Source organism: Antechinus flavipes, chromosome 2, assembly GCF_016432865.1.
Source record: "Antechinus flavipes isolate AdamAnt ecotype Samford, QLD, Australia chromosome 2, AdamAnt_v2, whole genome shotgun sequence".
Taxonomy (NCBI): Eukaryota; Metazoa; Chordata; class Mammalia; order Dasyuromorphia; family Dasyuridae; genus Antechinus; species Antechinus flavipes.
Window position 1 is genome coordinate 618,258,913 of NC_067399.1, and position 22,516 is coordinate 618,281,428.

The window sequence follows — 22,516 nt, forward strand, 5'->3', positions numbered from 1 at the left end:
CTTTCCTTCCTTGCTTTTTTGCTTTGCTCCTTCTTTTCTCTCTTCCCTCCTCCTCCGCTTGTTCTTGTTCTTCCTTATTCTTCTTTCTTCTTCTTTATCTTCTTGTTCTTGTTATTCTCCTCTTCTTCCTTCTCCTCCTCCTCCTTGTCCTCTTTGTCTTCCTCGTCCTTCTTGTCCTCCTCCCCCTTCTCCTTCTTTTCTTTCTCTTCCTCTTCCTTCTCCTCCTTCTCTTTCTCCTTCCCCTCTTCTTCCTCCTTCTTCTCCTCCTTGTTCTTGTTATTATACTTGTTTTTCTTGTTCTTGTTTTTCTTGGTCTTATTTTTCTTGTTCTTCTTTCTTATTCTCTTTCTTCTCTTTTTTCCTCCTCAGCTTCTTGATAATTTTTACTCTATTTGATGTAGACAACTCATTGTTGATATCACCAGCCTATTTAAACTCAGCATGTATTACCCCATCGCCTTTTGGGCCACCCACAATTACAGCTATGCAGAAGTGGTATTCAGTGATCTATAGCTATGTAACAACATCAGAAGCATAGGATTCATTGAAAAGGCTGTGGGATTTTCAGTCCATTTTCCTTTCCTTCTATTTATTTTTGGGTTTGGTTCAGTGCCAAATCTTCAGAATCTGCTTTACATATAAGCTCTTTGAGGGCAGGGACTGCTTTTGCTTTTTTTTTTTTTTTTTTTTAATTTTGTAGCCACAGTGTCTATCACATGGTAGCAATAGGCACTAGACCTGTGGTTTCATTGCTATAGCATCTCATAGTCATAACCTTAGTATGACACAATGGGATATTAAATTACTTTCCCAGGGCCAGTACATGATAGAGGAGTAACTTAAATTTAGGACTAGAGACTGGCTCTCTGTCCATTTTATCACTCTCCTTGGCACATAGTAAACATTGAATAAATGCTTTTTAACTAATTGATGGATGGACTAGTCCATGGGCTATTCAGCCAACTTCAGGTCTTAGTCTAGATCAGTTCTTAACCCTTTCTTTGTGTGTCTTGGATCATTTTAGCAGTGTGTTAAGTCCTATAGACTCCTTTTCAGAGTAGTATTTTTTAAATGCATTAAATAAAATAGATATGATTACAAAGAAAACCAGTTATATTGAAATTCAGTAATCAAAGTATTTTTAAAAGTAGTTCAACAGGGAAAAACATGAAAAAGAAAAATACAACCCCCCCAATTTAAAAAAAAGTGAAAATCAAAGCATTATAGAAATATTTTTTAACAAGATTGTACATGTATAACTTATGTCAGATTGCTTGGCATTTTGGGGAAAGGGAAGGGAGAGAGGGAGAAAAATTTGGAACTCAAAATCTTACAAAAATGAATGTTGAAAATATCTTTACATGTAGTTGGCAAAAATACTATTAAGTGGGTAAAAAAAGAGTTCAACAGACTCCAAGTTAAGAAATTCTTTACCTGATTAATATTTTCTTGGTGATTTGTTAGATGAAGTTCTTTTGAGTGGTTGTGAATCTTATTTCAGCATTTCTTTATTTTATGTTACAAATAGGAATACTGGGAATACTTTAAAGAGACACTCTCTCTTTAATTTGTATTCTGTACTGGACATGCTTTATTACAGAGACAAATACTTTTGGCATGCAAGTTTTTCTCTTCTTTTTCTTTCTCATTTGTATTTATCAGAATATAGTTGAATAGAGTTATTTCTTTATTACATTTATCAAGGAATCCCGAATGGCCTTAACCTATGCTCAGGAGGGAAGAACCTTGCGGAATAGAGTGGAAAAGACTACATTTTTCTCCACTAAATTAAATGCTTTAAAGCAAGAGCAACAATGAGCATTATTAGTTTATATATATCCTACATCTTTCAAACAATTGTGTTAAGGTCTGTGTCCACTGTAAAACACTATTTGCAAAAGCCTTTTTGCTCTCATCATCAAGGATACCCTTGATATATGATCATTCTCAGAAACCTTTTAGAAGGGCAAGAAAATAAACACAAAATAGTAATTCTTGATGTATCCCAAATTCCTCTTTCAATATTGAGAACATTTATGGTTCAGTGTTTTTTCTTCCTTTCAGGTATCTGATGAAGGTGCCCTCTAAATGTGAAAATCTGTTAATACCTTGAGCACAGACCTCTTCAGTATATGCTTTGTTTGGTCTAAATGCGCTTCCCATCATTCTTTTCTCTATTGCCTCTTCTCACTCAATAGCACATGAAAGACTCTAACATTAAAATCAAAACATTAGTGGCCCAGGTGTCCAATAAGGGAGAAAAAATTAGCTGTAAAATATTGATAATTTTTTCATCTTTTTTGGGGTGGAGATGTTTGTTGTTCTTTATTCAGTTTCATCTTTAATTGCTTTTGGATAATCTTGCTTAAATGTACACTTTCTGCAAATCTACTTTTTATTCTCCATTGCTTTCCACTGGGCAAGTCACTCATCTCTTAATACCTCCCTCAGGCAATTTGGCAAGAATCTACATTGCAGAGAAGATGCTAGTCTGTATTAGCAAAGAAAAGTTCAATAGGAGCTTTCTGTACTGAGGAAGTAACAGTATCAGTCAAAAATTTTGTTTCTCTAAATAAGTAGCATGTAAATATTATACATACTTTCTATATGTACATATATATAAATGCATACACATACACATATATACATTACATATATGTACAAAAGATATATACATGTATAATACATGTGTATAGCTGTAGATAAATATGCATTATATATATGAAAATATTTGGAAGGAGGAGGTATTTTACCTCTTGCTTTAACATATTTTCTTATATAGGAAAATATATCAGGGAGAATCTAAAGTTAGTTTCACAAAAAGGAAATCAAAAGAGCTTAGAAGTTACCTCAGTCAGCAAATATTTTATATTCTTGATAAGTGGAAAGATACTATGGCCAAAAACAAAACTGGCCAAAACCAAAACTGATTTAGAATATAACCATATATATATATATATATACACCTTCAGAAGAGGGGTGATAGGAAATCACAAGACAGAATTGTCTCATAAATCAGTAAGAAGCAATGGAGAGAAAAAATAGATTGTTATGTATGTATCTATATCTGTCTTTTTTGTCTTTGTCTGTGCTTGTGTCCATTTGTGCCTATGTCCATGTCCATGTCTATATCTCCATCTATATCTTTGTCCATGTCTGTCACTATGATTTCTTCAATGAACGAATCTTTAGTATGGAAACTCTCTTTACTAATACAGATCAATATCTGCTCTGTAATTGATAATTTTAGAGGATTTTCTAAGGCACTGAGAGATTAATTAGCTCACTTGTAGTCATATAACTGGTCTATATTGGAGACAGAACTTGAATTCCCATCTTTCTAATTCCAAAGCTAGTGGGCTCTATATTCATTGTCATTCTGCCTCTCTGGCTCTATAAATAGTCATATAGTACTATATTTCATCTGGTGCATGTAAAATGTTATGTCTTATAATCCCAGGTACTTCTAAGTAGGTTTATACTTTCACAGGATAAGAAAACATTGATTTTTACTCCTTTTTAAAGAATTTCAATCAATATTGCAATCTATGAAACTCTCCTTCTATTGTATTCAATTACATAATGATGTATCTTTTAAAAATGTAATCATGAACATGTTGATGAAAGATGTTCACATCTCTGGAAAACGAGACTATTGCATATAAAAAGCAAAGAGGAGGAGACAGATACCTGAGCAGACCTAGGATGCTCTGCTACCTTGATGCATCTGCTTGATCAATTTGCACATCTAAATTCATGTGGAACATAATTTGTCATAGTTGCACAGGTAATTAACTATTAATTTTGCATCCACATAAGTAAGGGGAGAGCAAAACAGCCTCTTCATCACACACAAGCCAAATTAGCTATTTTAAATGAAAGAAGGGAGGGAAAAATTGGAAAGGAAAATAGAAAGAAAACAAATAGTATGACCTTGGCTTTTTAAAATTCCAAAATATCATTAGTCAGCAAGGCTATGGAATTTAGATCCTGAAATTAGTCATTACCAAATCCAACAGGCAGGAGATAGCAAGCCACCTTAAAGTCAGAATTCTTCATTCCTTTTATAGTTTCTTTTGCCTCTACACTTGCTTCCTCTTCTTCCCCATCCCAACAATCCTTTTCAAAGTAGTTCCAGAATTCTCCAAATCCATATCGAGTCCCATAATATTTTCTGTTCCCATAATGGTGAGTACTGGTCCCAAGAGACACGGGGGCTCAGCAGACTGAGAATGCATTGTAATACAGATTGTAGATGTTGCTTATCTAATGCCTTATAATCCTCTTTTTAGACACATCTATCCGAAGAAAGAGCAACACAAGGTAAGGATTGCTTTTAGGTTATGGCAATTAATTTATTTTCCTCATCCTTGTATTTGAGGCCAAAAGAATTACAGATTAAATTCTCCTGGGATAAGGAGGTTGTCCTCTGTAGGAAAACAACTGGTACAACAATAAATTGTTGACCGTGCAATAAATTGATTTTATAAATTGTAAAACATTACAATGGGATTCTATCATGTAATTAATACTGGCAGACATATGAAACAAAAAAAAATCTGGAAAGACTTTTAGGAATGCATTTATATTCCCAGCACTAAGTATGGGGCCTGGGACATTGGCAGTTAATAAATGTATGGATGAATATATGAATATAATATAAAGTAAAAAAAAAATCAGGGTTGGCAGGAGAAAGTACATACTAACAACAACCTTATAAAGGAAAATTTTTTAAAATTAAAAAACAAATATGGAAAAAATGGGAATAATTGAAAAATCATAATTTCATTGTATATTTTAAAAATAATTCGAGTGTAAATAATGTCAATGTTACAAACAAGGAGATGAGATTTGATGGAGAGGAGAGGCACTCAGTGCATTTGGCCTATCTAAGGAATTAGGAATCCCTTAGCTATTGATCTGATGTGAAATTGGACCTGAATGCATCAAGATAAAGGGAAATGTATAATTGGTACTGTGGTGCCTCAGTTCAGAGTGTGCCTTTAATACTTACTCTTTCTCTCACCTTGCAAAAGTCATAGCATTCTGGGGCTTCAGTTTCCTCATTATATGAGAGGGTTGGACTAGATGGCCTTTATATCTCTTCCAGATCTAAGATAAAAATATCTAACATTCATATGGTAATTGAAGCATTTACTTTGTTATCTCATTTGAATGTGAGAAATAGATAATATTATTCCCATTTTATAGGTGGAAAACTAAGGACAACACAGATTAAGTGACTTGGTCAGGTCATATGGCTAGACAGAATTCAAACTTTGGTCTTCTCTACTTAAAATCCATCACTCTGACCATAGCCCAACTACCTGCCTGTAATCTCAAGCCCTTCCACTAATGTTCTATTCAATGCTCATGTTAGTTGAGATACTGATATATTCTGGGTTGTCAAAAATTTTGGGCATTAGGTATTCCCTAACATACTGGGAAGGCTTTAAATATTGGCTCAGTGACCAGTATCACCTGCCATCTAAGGAACAGCCCAGCTAAGTTTGAAGAGGCTCAGCTCCAGACTGGTTGTAAGGTGGATGCTACAGAAAGTCTCAAAAGTCATAAGAAAGTTGCCTTCTGTTTTGGGAAAAGGAGGACCCACACTGATGAAATAATTTACTTGAATCATTGAAAATTTATGTCCCAGACTTTTCTCTCTAGACTCTTTCAATCTCTCTGTATGAGTAGAATTAGTTGTTATCCCTTGAGCAAGTAGAACAGAAGAGGGGAGCTGTTTAGGATAAGCTAAGATAGATTCAGGAACCAAGATCTCCTTACTCCAGTCTAACCAGAGCAATAAAGACATTTCATCAAAGATGGTGTAATCAGATACTTGCAAGGTGTATGGCTGCACAGGACACATCACTGGTAAGGAGTCCCTCCTTAATGTCTCTCCATTGTCCATCACCTTGTCTGGGAAGATTCCTCTATTTCTTTTGCAAGACATAGTGAACTGGTTACTAGATCTGGAATCCAGAAGACCTGGGTTAAAATCCTATATCAAATACTGTGTCACCCTGAAGAAATTTGTTTCTCTAAATTGCAAAATGAAGGGGTCGAAATTGATGATCTCTAAAATTCATTATCTTATATCAATCCTCAATGCTCATCTTTCTAGACACAAAATAAATGTTTATTGACTAAAGTTTTATATTTTATAACTAAACATAAGGAAAGTAATTCTTAAGAGAATTCTTGTCTTGGGTTGAGTATAGTCTTGGTAACTTCTGAGTTTCTTTCTAGCTCTCAGTCGAAGAGTCCAAATCATCCCTTCATTGTTCAGTTCTGTAATTCGGGGCTAGGAAATGGGCAAAGAGCCAATTTTGGCAGTATCTCATGGAATTTTCAGAGGTTTCAGAAATCCATAGCTGCATCTCCACTTTCCAGTATAAATGCAATGGATATTCCTACCACCACACTCTCTCTTTCATTTCACCTAATTTCCTCCTGGAATACTGTGGCAATATTGCAGGAAGCAAAACTTCCGTAGACATGAAGAACCAATATTCATGGCCATATTCCTGTCTGACTCTGAGCAAAAACTCCATGGCTCCCCGGTGGCAAACCCAGGAAAGTATCTTTCCACGCTGCAGGTGGCACCTGCTGCCTTACAATGTTGCTCAGTGCGTTCTATTGGCTCCATGATAGTTCTTGGGAATTCTTTCATTGGCTTCTCTTCCTGAACTAATTTTTGGTTCTAAGGGTCTGGGGCGTCTTTATCAGATAAGCAGAACGGTAACTGGCAATTTTAGCACCTGGGGCAAAGTGCCCTGAAACCAGTTTTATAATTCATGTTCTCAAAATAATACAAGAGGTGACTAAGGAAATTCAGTCAATGAGCAGAGTTTTGTGGTGACAACAATGCCAGGCCTTAGGGGGAGATATCCCAGGGCTCTGTGAGACTAATTGAGGGGAAGAAGCAGAGTGAGGGAGCCTGGGGAAGAACTCATCTAGACCATGACTGTACGGAGGAGAAAGTACATTGTTTGGAGGCTTCTGACTTTACTTTTTCTTGGTCATTAGCTGCAAAGCTCAGTTATATCTATATTGCTGATGGCTCAAAAGTGCTTCAAAACGTAGCCACAATAAACTTTTAAAATGCTAATTCTTTAATGTTTTTGCACCTTCTAAATTGTGGTGCCTTGAGGAAAAGCTCTGATTATCCCATCCTAGCTTTTCTTCAGCTAGTGAGTACCCATGTGTATAATACAATATATGTGCATATGTACACAGTATACATATGTATGCATCTATGCATGCTCATATGTAATCACACACATATATATACATATTTGTGTGTATATATAGAGAGAGACAGAGAGACAGAGAGATAGAGAGAAAGAGAGAAACAGAGAGAGAGAGAGAGAGAGAGAAAGAGAGAGAGAGACAGAGAGAAAGAGAAAGAGAGAAACAGAGAAAGAGAGAGAGAGAGACAGAGAGAAAGAGAAAGAGAGACGGAGAAAAAGAGAGAGAGAAAGAGTGATAGAGAGAGAGAAAGAGTGACAGAGAGAGAGAGAGAAAGAGAGAGGAGACAGAGACTCAGACAAACAGAGAGACATACAGAGATGGGTGTGGAAACAGAGAGAAAGAGAGAGGAGTGGGAGATAGAAAAAGAGAAAGGGAGGGACAGAGAGACAGAAAGACAGAGAGAGAGAGAGAGAGAGAGAGAGAGAGAGAGAGAGAGAGAGAGAGGGAAAGGGAGAAATCATTTTAGGAAATATGCATACATATATAACGTGTGTGTATTTATATATACATACATATACATATATATGCATGGATGTGTTTGTGCCTGTGCATAAACATACATATATATTTATTTCTTATGTCTTTCAAGTGATTCCCCAACTCTAACCCCCAGCCACAGAAAAAATCGTAATCTTCTTTGGGAATATACACATATGTGCTTACAAACTTTTGGCACAGTGGATAGAGCTGGTCCTGAAGTTAGGAGGACTTCTCTTCTTGTATTCAGATGTGGCTTCAGACACGTACCAAGTGACCTTCAGCAAGTCACTTCTTCCTAATTGCCTCAGTTCCTCATCTGCAAAATGATCTGCAGAAGGAAATGGCAAACAACTCCAGTATCTTTGCCAAGAAAACCCCCAAATGGGGTCATGAAGAGTGAGGCAGGATTGAAAACGACTTCACAAGTATAATAATATATATGTTTGTTTGTTTGTTTTTTCTGAAGACTCTCTGAAGTGCTCTCTGCTGGGTGGATCAGTGGGGGTTAAATGTGTGAAGTCACTTGATAGAACAGTGACAAACCCTTCATTTTCCTCATTTAACATGGGAAGTGAGAGAGGAGACATCACGCTCCTTTAGAGGACAGTCATTAAGTCCACCTCATTTCTGATTCTTTGTCCACATGAGTTCAATAATGACATTTCTATTTGTCAACAGAAATCCGTGACAGAAGAGAAGTTCTCAGGAATGAATTTAGGAGATTGTTTGGGTAACTCTAACTCCAGGAGGCTTTTCTCTTCACACACCTGAATGACGCAGAGAGGGCAGGAGGTGGGGGGCGGGTTTCTCACAGTTCCTGGGAGGGCAGTAGGGGATTCTTCCTGTAGTATTTTGTGTCCTAGGTTCAGGTTCTGGTGTTCCTTCTCTTCTGCTCCCTTTCCAGCGGCACAACACCCCTCCTCCTCATTTCCTGGCCAGCCACTGGTTGACATTCTCCAGGCACTGGGCTATAGCTTCCAGGGGGTTAACACAACATCAAAAGGGTCCCCACCATCTGACGGAATACCTCACATGCTACCTCAGGCAAATGTTAACATGAGACCGATGTCTTTTACAGATTCTGACAGAGGAACGCCATCATCCCGCTCTTACATTCTGGGAATATTTCCCCTGGTCATTAGGCTATGTTTGGCTAAGTATCACTTCAGGGACATGACGGCTGGAATAAAAAAAAAACACTGACTTTTAGTCAGAAGACATGAGTTAAAATCTCACTTCATATGACCACAAGCAAATCACTTAACTTTTCTGTTCATAATTTCCCTCATTTATAAAATGAGAGAGCTGACCTTAATGGCTTCTAGTGTCTCATCCAGTTCTAAATCTATGATTATGTCATTTACTTCATGGCTACAGGGCACATGGCTCTGGGCTGCTCCTCTAGACATCCTGCCACTTAAAACGTACACATCTTGTATGTACATAATTGTTTGGATGTTGCCTTCTTTATTAGACTGAGCTCCCAGGGAGAGCCCATGTTTTGCCCATTTTTATTTTGGTTTCTCCAGTATTTGGCATACAGTGGGTACTTAATAAATGCTGTTGATGATGATGATGGAAGATCTCATTCTGACATTGTACTGAAAATTGGTTGTCCCTTCCCTCAGGTTGCTAAGAATGTTGAGAGAATTGGATTGACCCCAGAGGGATGGAAGGCTTCTTCTCCAAAATTCAGTTCGACAAATATTTGCCAAGAGTCTATGGGACATGTTAATACGTTAGATTTGGTTTTGTTGATGTCCTTCTTTCTTAAAGAGGATCAAAATGATATCCTTATGTTAGAGTCCAGGTAGTGTGTCCGACTGTGGCTGATTAGACCAGTACGAGCTTGGGACACTCTACCACAGGTCAGGGACAAATAGTCCCTATGAACATTTGGGGTGGATTCTACAACTTTGCGCACCTTGTGTTTCTTCTGAGCTAATTCAATTCTGCTTTGTTCATAGAGCACAGCACCTTTTCTGATGAAGGAGCATCATGTTAGGCAGTGTCTCCTCTGTCATATAATCATTTTAAAATTCTTAAGGGATACCTTCAGAGTGTTCTTATGTCACTTTTTCTGACCATCTTATGAGTGGTTTGCCCTGTGTGAGTTCTCCATAAAATAGACATTTTGGCAAGCATACATTTGGTATTTGAACAACATGGCCAGCCCAATGGAGTTGCACTCTCTGCAGCTTAATTCAAGAAAGGACCTTAACTCCAGTGCTTTTAAATTTTAACTTTGTAAGATAGGCAGCTTGGGCATTGCTTCTAGTTTCATGCTTCCACAAATTAGTTGTGTCATTGGAAGCAACTCATGGGGGCTTCCATTTCCTCATCTGAAAAAGGAGGGGGCTTCCAGTTCAATATCTTCTATGAGTATCTTGCTCTTCCTATTTTGCAGATGAGGAAAACTAAATCAGCAAAGGTTGAATGAGTTGCTCAGTCAAGGTCAACTGGAAAAATTAAGGTAGACCCAAATATTAACGCAGATCTCCTAATCATCAGTTCAATGCTTCCTGTAGGGAAAGTTTTAGGGGAATATCTTCTTCCTCAGTGTCTACTCAAATACATTAGAGTTGAAAGCCAGGTCTTGAAACTTTCACACCATATTCTTTGACTTGCAGTGTTCATCTTATAGATAAGATAAACAGCACCCATTATATTCCCTCTTTATTCCTTTCCTGCTCTAGTACATTGGCAAAAGGGTTATAGCAGAGCTCAGTTCAACAACCATTGTTTATTAAGCATGTATCAAGTGCAAAGCTCTGAGTTGGCATTAATAAGACAACGATGAAGTCAGACATAATCCCCCACCTCAGGGAGTTTTCACAAACTTTCCAACTTCAGATGAGATAATGAGTCTAAAACACTTTACAAACTTTGATCTAGGGAGATGTAAGTAACTGCTACTACAACTGTGACTACTGCTGATCTCATCGTTGCACCTTCAGATATTACTCATTACTACAATATTTCATGACCAATCAGTACAATCTTCATCTGAATTTTTCAAAAGGATCTGGCAGAACACTCAACTTTTCTCCTCCAATTACCTCCCCAGTGAATCAGAATAGTTAGCAAAGTGGAAAGGTTCCAGCTTAAAACCTAATTCATTGGAAATGCATGTTCATATCAAAACAGAACACCAAGAGAAGGGAAATTCCTCACACCCACCCAGAAGTGCAGACAGGCAGTCGCCTGCATGCAGGAGTAAGCTAGTAAATGTTAAACAAGTGGCTTTCTTGGTGGGGGGGAAACATGATAGACCCATTTTTCAGTTGAATTTGCATTAACTAGATTTTTCTCCATCACATTTTTGAGTCTAAATCATCAGAAAAATAATGTCAACCCCTAGTATTAATATTTGCTGATTTCTGAGGTATAAATGCTCACACTGAAAATTGAAGAATAGGTTCTTGAGTCTATCGTGTCTCCAGCACAGCCTAGTTTGATTTTAGAGATTCGGGGCATTTCCTTTTTTGTTCCAACCATTAATCCTTCTATCTTCATTACACCTTTATAGTTTCTTTGAGAATAGGGACTATTCCCTCCATCTTGGCTTGGATCTTAGAGTCTTAAACTTGGCTTTGGGTCTTAGGATCCTCTCTTAAAATACAAATACCCCTGAAGAGATCATACTTGAATCTTTTATATACACAAGCTTTAGTTATCGTTTATTTTCAAATAGCACTTCAGTGATTAAAAGTGGCTTTTTCTATATTGGCTCATATAAAATACACCCCATTCCTGCTATAGGCAGGGCAAGTGCTATTGTTGACATTTTACAGATGAGAACCTGAAAGCCTGAGGGGTTAGTAATCGGAACAGGAAATTAGGAAAGCAAGATCCAATTGAAATACCCACCTCATTTTTAGGTCATAGCTTTTTGCATCACACCTTTTACAAGAAATCTTCCCTAGTTCTGCTTAATCTCACTACCTTCTCTCTAAAATTATCTCCAGCTCGCTCTGTATGTAGCCTGTTTGTACTTAACTCTTTGCATGCTGTCTCCTTTATTAGATAGTGAGCTATTTAAGATCAGGGAACATTTTTTCTTGCCTTTTTTGCACTATAGAACTTAGCACAATGCCCAGCACATAGTAGGTGTTTAATAAGTGTTTTTTTTGACTGACTGACACCAGAGTTCCCTCTATTATTTATTAAGCTTAGAAGTGATTAGCAGATATGAAATGCAAATTAACAATCTGGGGAAAAGGGATAGATACTTGTTGTAGGGAGGTCCTGAGACAGGAGAAAGGTAAAATACTAGGAAAGGAGAGGGAGCCAGTTCTCCTAGGAGAAGGAAAACGTTAAAATACTTGACCCAGAAGGAAGATGAATGATTTACTAATGATTACTAGTGATTCAGTAGAGCTGCTTGATTCTGACTTGCACGTGAGAAGAGAACACTTGGATACCTTCTGAGAGATAAGATTTAAAAAGATAACAATAAGGGGAGGCAATGGAGTGCATGTTACAATGAAAGGAGGTCTGGTTATAAAGTCAGGAGGTTTGGGTTCCAATCCTGTTGTTAGAATTCATTTTCTATGCAATTCATGGAACTCTGGGACTCATTTTCCTCATCTGTAAAATGAAGGGATTCAGTTAAATGAATCAGTTACACTCATTCTAGATCTAAAGCTAAGCTTCTAGCAAATGAGATAATGTATGCACGCTATTCTGAAAATATCTGTCAATATCAGCTTTTTTCATCACATTACCACTCTGTTATTCTCTATCTCTCTATTAGAAATGAGTAAGTGCCCATTTCCTGATGATTATCTTATTCAGAAGTTTATTCATATAAAATTATCTTTTAAATTTTATTCAACACATTTATTTTTGCTTTTAAAAACACATATATGCACATATTTCATATTAAACTAAATACAAAATATGAAAGAACAGAATAAAAAAAAGACAGAAAAGGAAAATAAAAAACAAAACAAAACATTGTCATGTGCTCAGATGAATATCAAAGAGGATTCAAAATATATAACAATAAATTTCCCATTCAAGAAACCATATATAATAATAGAAGATATTCGACACATTTATTAAGCATTTACTTCATTGGGCACTATATAAATATTAATTGGTAGTAACACATTTGCATATGATATAATCACTAAAATGCTGATTAAAATTTCTTGTTGTTAAGGTATAAAAGTATCTGATAACAATTTCATCAAATGTTAGCATGGTTTGAGTTTGTCAAATTATTTTTAGAAGACAATGATGAAAGATCTTATTAAATACACACATGGAATATTAGAAGACAGAAGCATGCTCTCATTTTACCCTCTCATTTTACAGAAAAACAAATGGAGGCCATACAGGGTCACACAGTTAGTTAAGATTTTTAAGAGTTCATATTTTTATAGGTTTAAACTACACTTCCTAGGTTCACTATTTGATAAAGTGAATTAGATGAGGAAATTAATAAGATGACCAGCAATTCAAACTGAGACTTGACCTTTCCCATCTCTCTCTAAAGACCAGGACTTCAATACATAAAGATAGCCAGATTATTCTGATTATTTTTCAGCTCCAAGGACATTAACAATATGCTAAAGTCAATGTTACTTGTATTTTAAAAATTATTTTGTGATTAACAACCAGAGTTCCAAGACAAAGATAGTTTCCTTCTACTGAGAACTTTTCATCATGACATGTACGTACCAAATTTCTCTCCCCACATTTTGGGTTCACTTGTTAAAAAAATTCTCTGCAGAGATTACTCCAGAATAATAATTGCTTTTCAGAATTCTTGTAACTATTTACATTTTTTTAAAGGATGTACAGAATAAATATCCTTGAACTAGGAGTTAGAAAATTAAGATTGTTTAATGTTATGGAGGAGATGAATAAATGAAAGAAAACAATATTCTTTAAATACTTACCATGAGCTACCCTAATGTCCAAAGTGCTGTAGAATGCAAGTTAAAAAAGCAAAGTAAAGCCCCTGACTTCAAGGAACTTACTTTTTTTTAAAAGGCAAAGTAATACCCTGAGGAGAGGGATGCCTGGGAAGGAGCACTTTGGTTGAATATTACAAGGATGGTGAATGAGTCCTTAGGGGATTAGATTGAGATGTGGGAGCTACTTCTTGAAGTCATATTTCTAAAGTCTTGAGAATTATCTGGTGATACAATCATAGAAGACAGACAAAAATACAATGAATGAAGCTCTGGTCTTAGAATAAAAAGGAGCTGGATTTGAGCTCTGTTTTTTATCCTCCTTATGTATATGACCATAAATGAGACACCAAGTCTTTTGAGCCATAAATCTATAAATGTTTATTAGATTAAATTAAATCTCAGTTTCTTTTTATGATTTTTTTGAACTTGAGTTTCTTTATCTTGAAAATGGAAAATAATAATGACTACATTATCTACTTCATGGTATCATTATGAAGATCAAAATAGATAATGTAAGGGAAGTGTTTTGAAACTTTAAAGCATAATACGTAAATGCTTACCACAACTATGAGAATTTATAAGAATTTTGTGAGCAATGATGTTAGGAGATAGTAAATTTAGTTTCAAAAACTGTAAGACATTCTCATGAAATCATAAGTCTTGGACCTTTCCCATCTCTCTAACCTCCTTTCATCTCCCAATAAATAGGACTAAGTGTTCTTAGTTTGATTTTTGCCAAAAACTAAAAAATGAGCCATGAACATATCATAAACAATATATTTTATAGAAATAGAGCAGCTATTTCAAAGGCAAAATATGGTAAAAGAAAGTGGAAGTCAAATTGTTGCATCAATCATTTTAAATCAAGAAGCATTTATTAAGCACCCAGTATGTGCCCAGATGGAGCAGCTAGGTGGTATAATGGATAGAGCACTGGGCTTGAAATCAAGAATACTCATCTTCATAAATTCAAATTTAGTTTTAGATACTTACTAGTTGTGTGAACCTGGACAAGCCATTTAATCCTCAGTTCCTCATCTGTAAAAATGCTAGGAGAAAGAAATGGTAAACCACTCCAATATCTTTGCCAACAAAAACCCAAATGGGGTCAAAAAGTTGGATGTGACTGAAAAAAAATGACTGAACAATAATATTACAGGAATTGCACTAAGTGCTGGAAATACAGAAAGAGGCAAAAAATACTAATTTCAAGGAGCTCAAAATCTATGGGAGAGACAACAAAGACATCTATTCAAACAAAATATATAAGATAAATAGGAAATAACAGGAAAGACACTAGAATTAAGAGGAATTGGGTAAGACTTCTTGCAGATATGATTTTAATTGAGACATAAAGGAAGCCAGTAGGAAGGGTTGTTTCAGGACGTACAGTGGATAAATCCATCTATACAAATGTCCACTTTGAAGGTCATTGCTCCCCTGTAGTGGTTGTCTCCCAAATCCTACATTTTTTTCTTTTCCTTTTTTTTTTTTAAAGGATGTTGTTTGTATATTATTGTTGGATAAATGGTCTCCGGGTCTGTCTTCTAGGTCTTCAGTTCTGAGTCTATAAATTCTGGCAGACCTTGAACAAGAACCCAGATGAACTAATTTTTCATAAAATTTTGTATGTGAGAGGGAAAGAGGGGGAAACAATAATAGTCAAAGAATAAAGGTTGTTTTTTTCTGCTTAACCTCAAATGACAGAAATGGGAGCACAAAGAAGAGACATTTTTGGACTAATGTAAAGAAAAAGCTTCCAAATCACTCAAATTGTCCAAAGTAAGGATAGGGGGCTTCAGAATACATTGGGTTTTATATTAATAAAGACATTCAGACAGAGGATAGATGGGTTGTTTGGAAAAATGTTGGCGAGGGAATGCCTTTTCAGATAAAGGTTAAATTACATGACCTTTTAGATCCTTTCTAACTTCAGCATTCAATGAGTCTAAGAAAATCCTAGACAAACAAGAAAACAGAGATTTCATTGTGGCAAAGAAAGTGCACTGGAGAAAACATACTCTAAAACCAGTGCAAAAATTATGTGAGTTCAAAGTAATTACAAAAACATAAAAACAGGCAGATGATCAGTTTTAGTCAGAAAAGACTTCAGAGATAATTTTATAGTTGAGACCCAGCCCTGAAATGAGGAGGACCAGAGTTCAAATCTGACCTTAGACACTTAACACTTCCTAGCTGTGTGACCCTGGACAAGTCACTTAATCCCAATTGTCTCAGCAAAAATAAATGAATGAATAGATAAATAAATTTAAGTCATTTTGATTCCAGGTCACTGCCCAAGGTGAGATTCAAACCCCGGACTTCTGGCTTCTTATCCTGTGCTTAATTCCCATTGATGTACCAGAATAGACATGTTTTCTCAGTGTCTGTTTTTCTGCTCCATCCCTTTCATCTTCTAATGGGTTGTCATCAGAAATGTTTATCTTTCCATGATGAATGTTTTTTAAAAGGACAGTTCAAATGTCATTGCAACAAAACTGATTACCATCCAGTCTCTGATTAACAAAGAAATTTTTGAGCTCTAGCCTGACATCCACTTATTTCAAGTCATAGTTGACCTAACAAGAAAAGAATTTGTCCTGTCCCTTAGAGTTTGTCCTAATTGATGGCTCTCTCCTTTCAGGAGAAAGCTTGGCAGCTGGAAAGCTAGAACAGCAGACTCCAGAGATTTCTTTTGCAGTTAAAATGTCTGAGTATCAACTTGGATTCCTTCCTGACTTCCCCAGTATCTGATAAGTCTTTGCTTCCTCTGGTATCTCCTCTGCTCTTCCTAGGAGGCTAATAGGATTTATTATTGTCTAACTCAAAGAGTCACATTTAAACTACTTTACAAGTGAAGAGTCCACGTCTACTAGTTTTCCTAGATTTATCAGGATATTTTCATTTTATCAGGATATTTATCAGGATTTATCTGCAGAAAACAGAAGAGAAAAAGAAAATTATGTGGGTAATGGCTGAAGAAGGTAGGAAAGAGAAGAGATTAAAGGGAAGAAGATACAATACTTCAGTTGTAGCCATTAGAAAGAAATCATCAATAACAGAGAAAAACAGAAACATGTATTATAGAAAGTATTTCAAGGAACACATGTTTCTTTGTCTAAGCACATGTTTTAGAAGAATTTTGGAATAATTCTTTTTCTAGTCATCCTATTTGTTTTTTTAAGCATTCTTAATTTTTTCTGTGTGTCATGGATTCTTTTGAAAATCTGGTGAAACCAAGGGGCCTCTTTTCAGAATGATGCTTTTATGTACAGAAAAGAAAAAAAATAGATTTCAAAGGAAACTAATTTCATAAATATATATAGCTATTAAAATATTCTTAAAAAGATAGGTTCATGAACTACCAGGTTAAGAAACCCTGATGTAGAATAAAAAGAAAAGCATATTATCACTGACATTCCTGGACCAACACTCTTTTTTAGAAAAGTAAGAATAATAAAATTTACCGTGTTTTCCTCAACTGAAAAGTAGACAGAATAATGGCTAACATTCTGGACTTAAGAGTCAGACAGACTTGATTTTGACTCTTGTCTTATGCCTTTATTAGTTGTGTTACTATGGGCAAATCATTTAGCATTTCTGAATTTTAATAATTCTGTGAAACAGGAGATGATAATAATAATGCTTATTTCATAGGATTGAGTATAAAATAAGATAGTTTATGTAAAATGCCTTCCAAAATTTAACGTACCATATAAAATAAATTATGAGAATCATCATTATTAATAACAAAATGCTTTGAAATCACTGGATCAAACAAAAAGAGGAATGCTACTTTTAATTTGCACATTGTGTTGTGTTAATTTAAGAAGAGTTTTTGTGGAAAAACTGAGTCATGAGTCAGATGGTATCTAAGAAGAAACAATTAAGATTCTAAAATGATCAAGTTAAAATATTCTTATTAAAAATGATAACAACAAATAATACATAGTGGTGAAGTAATTGCATTAATACAATAAATGTTCATTTGAGTGTTTGAGTGAATGGATGAATGAATGAAATTAAAGCCACAAAGTTCTCTTTCATAACTACTAATGTCTGAAATGATCTTGAGGGGAAAGGAAGCATAATTCAAGGTACCAGCAACTGACACTAGATGGAGTAAAGTTGAATGAAAGATCAATAGGAAAGAAAGTTCATCAGAAAAAGCCAGAAGCAAGCAATGGAATTTTGTAGATTGGCCAAACTCTTAATGCATTTCCTATACTTAATACATTACTCAATGAATGTTCAAATTCCAATTCTTATTTCTTTTCCTTTGCAGATCCAACTTGAATTCCTCTGACAGGTGAGTCTTAAGGACATCAGTTGAGATAAAGCAGTGATGTATTTCAAGCAAGCAAGAGTTATCCCAAGAATAAATGATGATTCCAGCCACATCATGAACTACTTTCAGTCTCCGTGTAAATTCCTAATAGTTTTGACCATTTTGCTGAAAACTGTTTTTGGTCCAAGATGCTGCTAGAATAAGGAGTCAAAAGCTTCCTGGATTATTTTAGGAAGTTTATGATGCTTCCCTATTTGATTAGCTAAGTGGCAATGTGGATAGAGTATCCAGCCTAAAGTCACTGCAGGGCATGCAATAATACCCTGTGATCATTTCAGGGGATAATTAATATTTAAGGTTTTTGTTTTTGTTTTTGTTTCTTTTTTTTGCTGAGGCAGTTGGGGTTAAGTGACTTGCCCAGGGTCACACAACTAGGAAGTGTTAAGTATCTGAGACTTAAGTTTCTATTCAATTAATAAAATTTATTAAGCACCTACTATTTGCCTACACTATACTAATTGTTGGGTATACAAAAGGAGGCAAAAATAGTTGCTGCCCCCAAGGAGTCAAAAAATTCATTTTACTTGCAGATGGTCAACACTACTGTTAGGTAAAAATCAGATTGTAAGACTCTTGAAAGCGAGCACTGAATTCTTCTTCTTCTTCCTTTATCTTTTGTGTCAACCATGGGAGTGAATAGGCGCTTAACAAGTACTGAATTAAAAGTCAGCCTCGCAAGAGGGTGGCGGGTATGCTAACTGGATTGGCCATTATCTCACTCACTGATTGTCATTCCATGTCTCTTTCTTATTGGTTACAGGCTTATTGATATTGGGAATCCCTTAGTAATAATGAATAATGAGGGGTATTCGGTATGCACGCTGCTGTGCAGCCCCCGAGCCTGCAGTCCAGTAAAATCAAAGGGAATTTGGCCTGAACAAAACCTACCACCTTCAGACCTATCAGCAAAGAGACCACATCTCTTTAACTCACGGCTGATTCCAGAATTCTTCCCTTGCCTTTTCAGCTGCAGAATTTTAGCTCCCCTTTTTATTCCTGCAAAAATCTGTTTACAGAGATGAATCCTCCCTACTCCCCGTCCCTCCTTCTGCCCCACCAGCCAAAGAATTATGAAGCAAAAATTCCCTAAATACTTTTCTTCTTTTCCAGAGATGCTCAAGTGATTGAACTCTAACCGGCTGCTGGTTTCCGATGGTGTGCGATTGACTTGGACAACACATGCTACGACCATCCTCAGGGGTGCTGCTGAATCCGTACAGAAGTTTAACATTCAAGGCTGTTAATTCAAGGGATCAAAGACAACCTGTTTACTGATGGAGACAAATGAAGAGAGGAAGAGATTCCTAAGTGCATCTGTTCTTAAAAAGAGGAAGTACTTTCTTTTCTAGATGAGGATGATGGCTCACTTTTAGCAGGGCAAGAGGTTGAATTGTTCTGTTATTAATGGGGATGGATTTACACTGACCTGTGCACATAATATTCAGTTCCCTTTCTAACCACCAGCTTACATTTGCTAGGTGGATCATGGGACTACAGACCATTGCTATGAAACATTAAAAAAAAAAAATCAACCAGTTCTCTCAAGTATAAAGCTGCGAGCTGAACTTCATTAGCACTATGGGTCTAAACTAATAGCATTCCCATTTGCCTCATCAGCCACCTTCCTCATTCCTGCAGCCTTCTGGATGCTGTACATATATTTCATGGGACCACTGGATTATTAACCTAGATGTGCAAGGGACTTCTAAGGCCATATAGTCTAATTTCCTCAATTTGCAGATGAGGTAACAGGCACAGAGAAGTTAATGGGCTTACCTAAGTCCACACAAATAGTATTAGGGATGAGATTTGAACCCGGGTTCATTGAATCCAGAGTTACTCCTCTTTTTTACTATACAGCATCACTGGCCACTTCCAATAGCATTATAATTCTCACAAAATTCCAGAGATATAACTAGGGTGAGATGCACAGGGGTTGTGCCTTAGGGAAATATGTTTAGAGGACACTGCAATATCTTTTAGTCCTTTAGCATAACTGAAACAACAGGGCTAGTTAGATTAACTAGCTAGTTAGATTAATAACTAAACTAAGTAAGTAAGCTAGTAAGATTAATAAGTGAATATATTAAGTGATTAAATGAAAAACTCTCAGAAGGTGAGAGGGGAGAGCAGGTGAGCTTCTGCTTATTACCTATACCTACTTCCTCATGCCTTAACTACAGGATATCCAGTTCTCTTCTTCATCCTGCTCATCTGAAGCCTTGCTCCACACAGTTTATCCAAAGCACAGTTTGTGAAACTAATCCTTATTTCAAACAATTCTAGTTCTGGCTCTTTTTGCAGCCTGCTGGATACTATGTCTGTATTTCAGGCATATTCAGAGTTCCTAACCTTGAAGAACATGGAGACTAAAACAGAATGGAATGTAATTGGTATTGAACCTAAAAGTTTGCCCATTATTATTATTATTATTCTTTTAATTTTTTGCTGAGGCAGTTGGGATTAAGTGACTTGCTCAGGGTCACTGAGCGAGGAAGTGTTAAATGTCTGAGGCTGGATTTGAACTCAAGTCCTCCTGACTTCAGGAATGGCGCTGCATCCATTGTGCCGTCTAGCTACCCCACTTGACCATTATTTTTTTTTATTAAAAGTTTTAATCTTTCAAAACATATGCATGGACAATTCTTCAACATTAGCCCTTGAAAGACCTTGTGTTCCAATTTTCCCTCCCTCCCCCCACGCCCTCCCCTAGATGGCAGATAAAGTCCAATATATGTTAAACATGGTAGAAATATATTTGACCATTATTTTAAGAAAAAAGGAGAAATAGAGGAAGGTGGCAAGGCCTTAGAAGTGGGGTAAATTTTACCCAGAAAAGTACTGGGAAAATGAATGGAGGAGAAATGTAGTATCCCAGAATTAGAGTTGAAGAAGGTATAATAAATTAATTAGTCCTGCTCATTTTACAGATAAGGAAAGAGGGCCCAAGAGAAAAGAAATGACTTGCCAAGGATGATACATACAGTAGGATCATAGCATTATAGATAGAGATGGAATGGATTTTAGAGGCAATTTAACAAAACCAGGATGCAAACCCAGCACCACAGACTTCAAATCTGATATTCTTTCCTCTACCCTGTGACCCAGCAATGATAAGAAAAAGATATAAGAAGAGTCTTTTCAATCTTCTTTCAAAAATGGCAAAAGGCTCCATCCCAACATGCATGGGCTTAAGTGTAGAATGTGGAAAGAAAAAGAAGAGCTTGAAGAACCAGTCCGAACCCAAGGTTATTGACTGTTTGTCCACAGTCTTCCCATTGTAAAATGTCTCCTGCCAGAATTTCTTTCCTCTTCCCATTACATTAACTCTGGTGTGTTTAACAACTTACAAATCTCCTACTTACCGGACCAGCCTGAGAAATCTGGAGACTTCAACACGGACAAAGCCATCCTCCACGGGGCGTTCCTGCCTCTGTGAGCCTACGTCCTCCTCGTGAAGGATGAAAGATGAGCTATATTTCAAGGCAAAGTGTTCTATGATAATAATTCTCTGAGATTCCCAAGGTGTCTTTTATCTGACTTGATAACGATGTAATTCGGCAGCAGCCTTTGTTAACGCATCACCTAAAGCGGTAATGTGATACTTATAAGTAATTTTCTCCATGTAAGATAAAATAAACCATCTTGTAAGATATCTGTTAATTGATTTGCTTCCTTTAGCAGCATTTTAATTAAGATCTCTGGGTTGTGAGCAAGAGATGTACACTTTTAAAGGAGGACACATGTTCACTGTTTTTGGAAATGAATTAAAAAAAATCTACATATATCAGAAACTGTCAGGTGACTTGGTTTTAGCACAAACGAAGAGCAGAATTACCCAAACTACATTTATCCAATCACTTTGTTCTTGGTGGCGAAGGGTGAAGAACTTTTCTCTCCTATGTGGTTTTTCTTTTGGGAGATGAGATAGGAGAATGTTTCAAAGGATGCTAAGATCATAAAGTGAAAGGTAAATCAGTAAAAATACACTATGTAAACAATATTTTTGAACTAAATTTGTATTTCATTGGTACAAAACCTCCCAATAAGGGAGTTGTCAATACAAATTTGATATTTGATCTACTGCCTTTATACTTTTAAGAATTAACTGGAGACAATGAATTGACTAAAGCCACACAGCTGAAATATATTAGAGTCTTGTACCTTCTGGTAGGGACAAAGGAGTCTCCTCCATAACTACCACCAAGCTCAGAAATTGAACTCTTTGCCTAATGAAAGATTTATTTTTTAATGAAATGCAGTGTCCCAAAAGACAGTACAGTTTTAAGCTTTAAAGGTGTTCTCGGCCTCTCTTATGTCTCTTGCTTGACACAAAGATGGACTTTAGAAGTCTGGTGGAAAAGACAAAAGATTCAACTTTAAAGAATCTTAAAATCAGACAAAGATATTTAATGTACAGGCCCAAGGGGCATGTCTGATTCAATTAACCAATCACAAAATATTTCTTATATCAATTATCTTCACCAAAGGCTAAGCCCCTATA

General features: G+C 36.2%; 1 protein-coding gene across 1 annotated transcript in view; it reads left to right on the forward strand.

Annotated features, from left to right (window-relative positions):
• The window catches only part of TMEM273 (transmembrane protein 273), a 48,588-nt gene extending 26,921 nt beyond the window's left edge, over positions 1-21,667 (forward strand). The window contains exons 4-6 of the mRNA XM_051981899.1: positions 4,293-4,323; positions 17,950-17,973; positions 19,123-21,667. Coding sequence (XP_051837859.1) covers positions 4,293-4,323; positions 17,950-17,973; positions 19,123-19,147 — 80 coding nt within the window. The 3' untranslated portion in view covers positions 19,148-21,667. The remainder of the gene's footprint in view (positions 1-4,292; positions 4,324-17,949; positions 17,974-19,122) is intronic.
• The last annotated feature ends 849 nt before the right edge of the window (positions 21,668-22,516 follow it).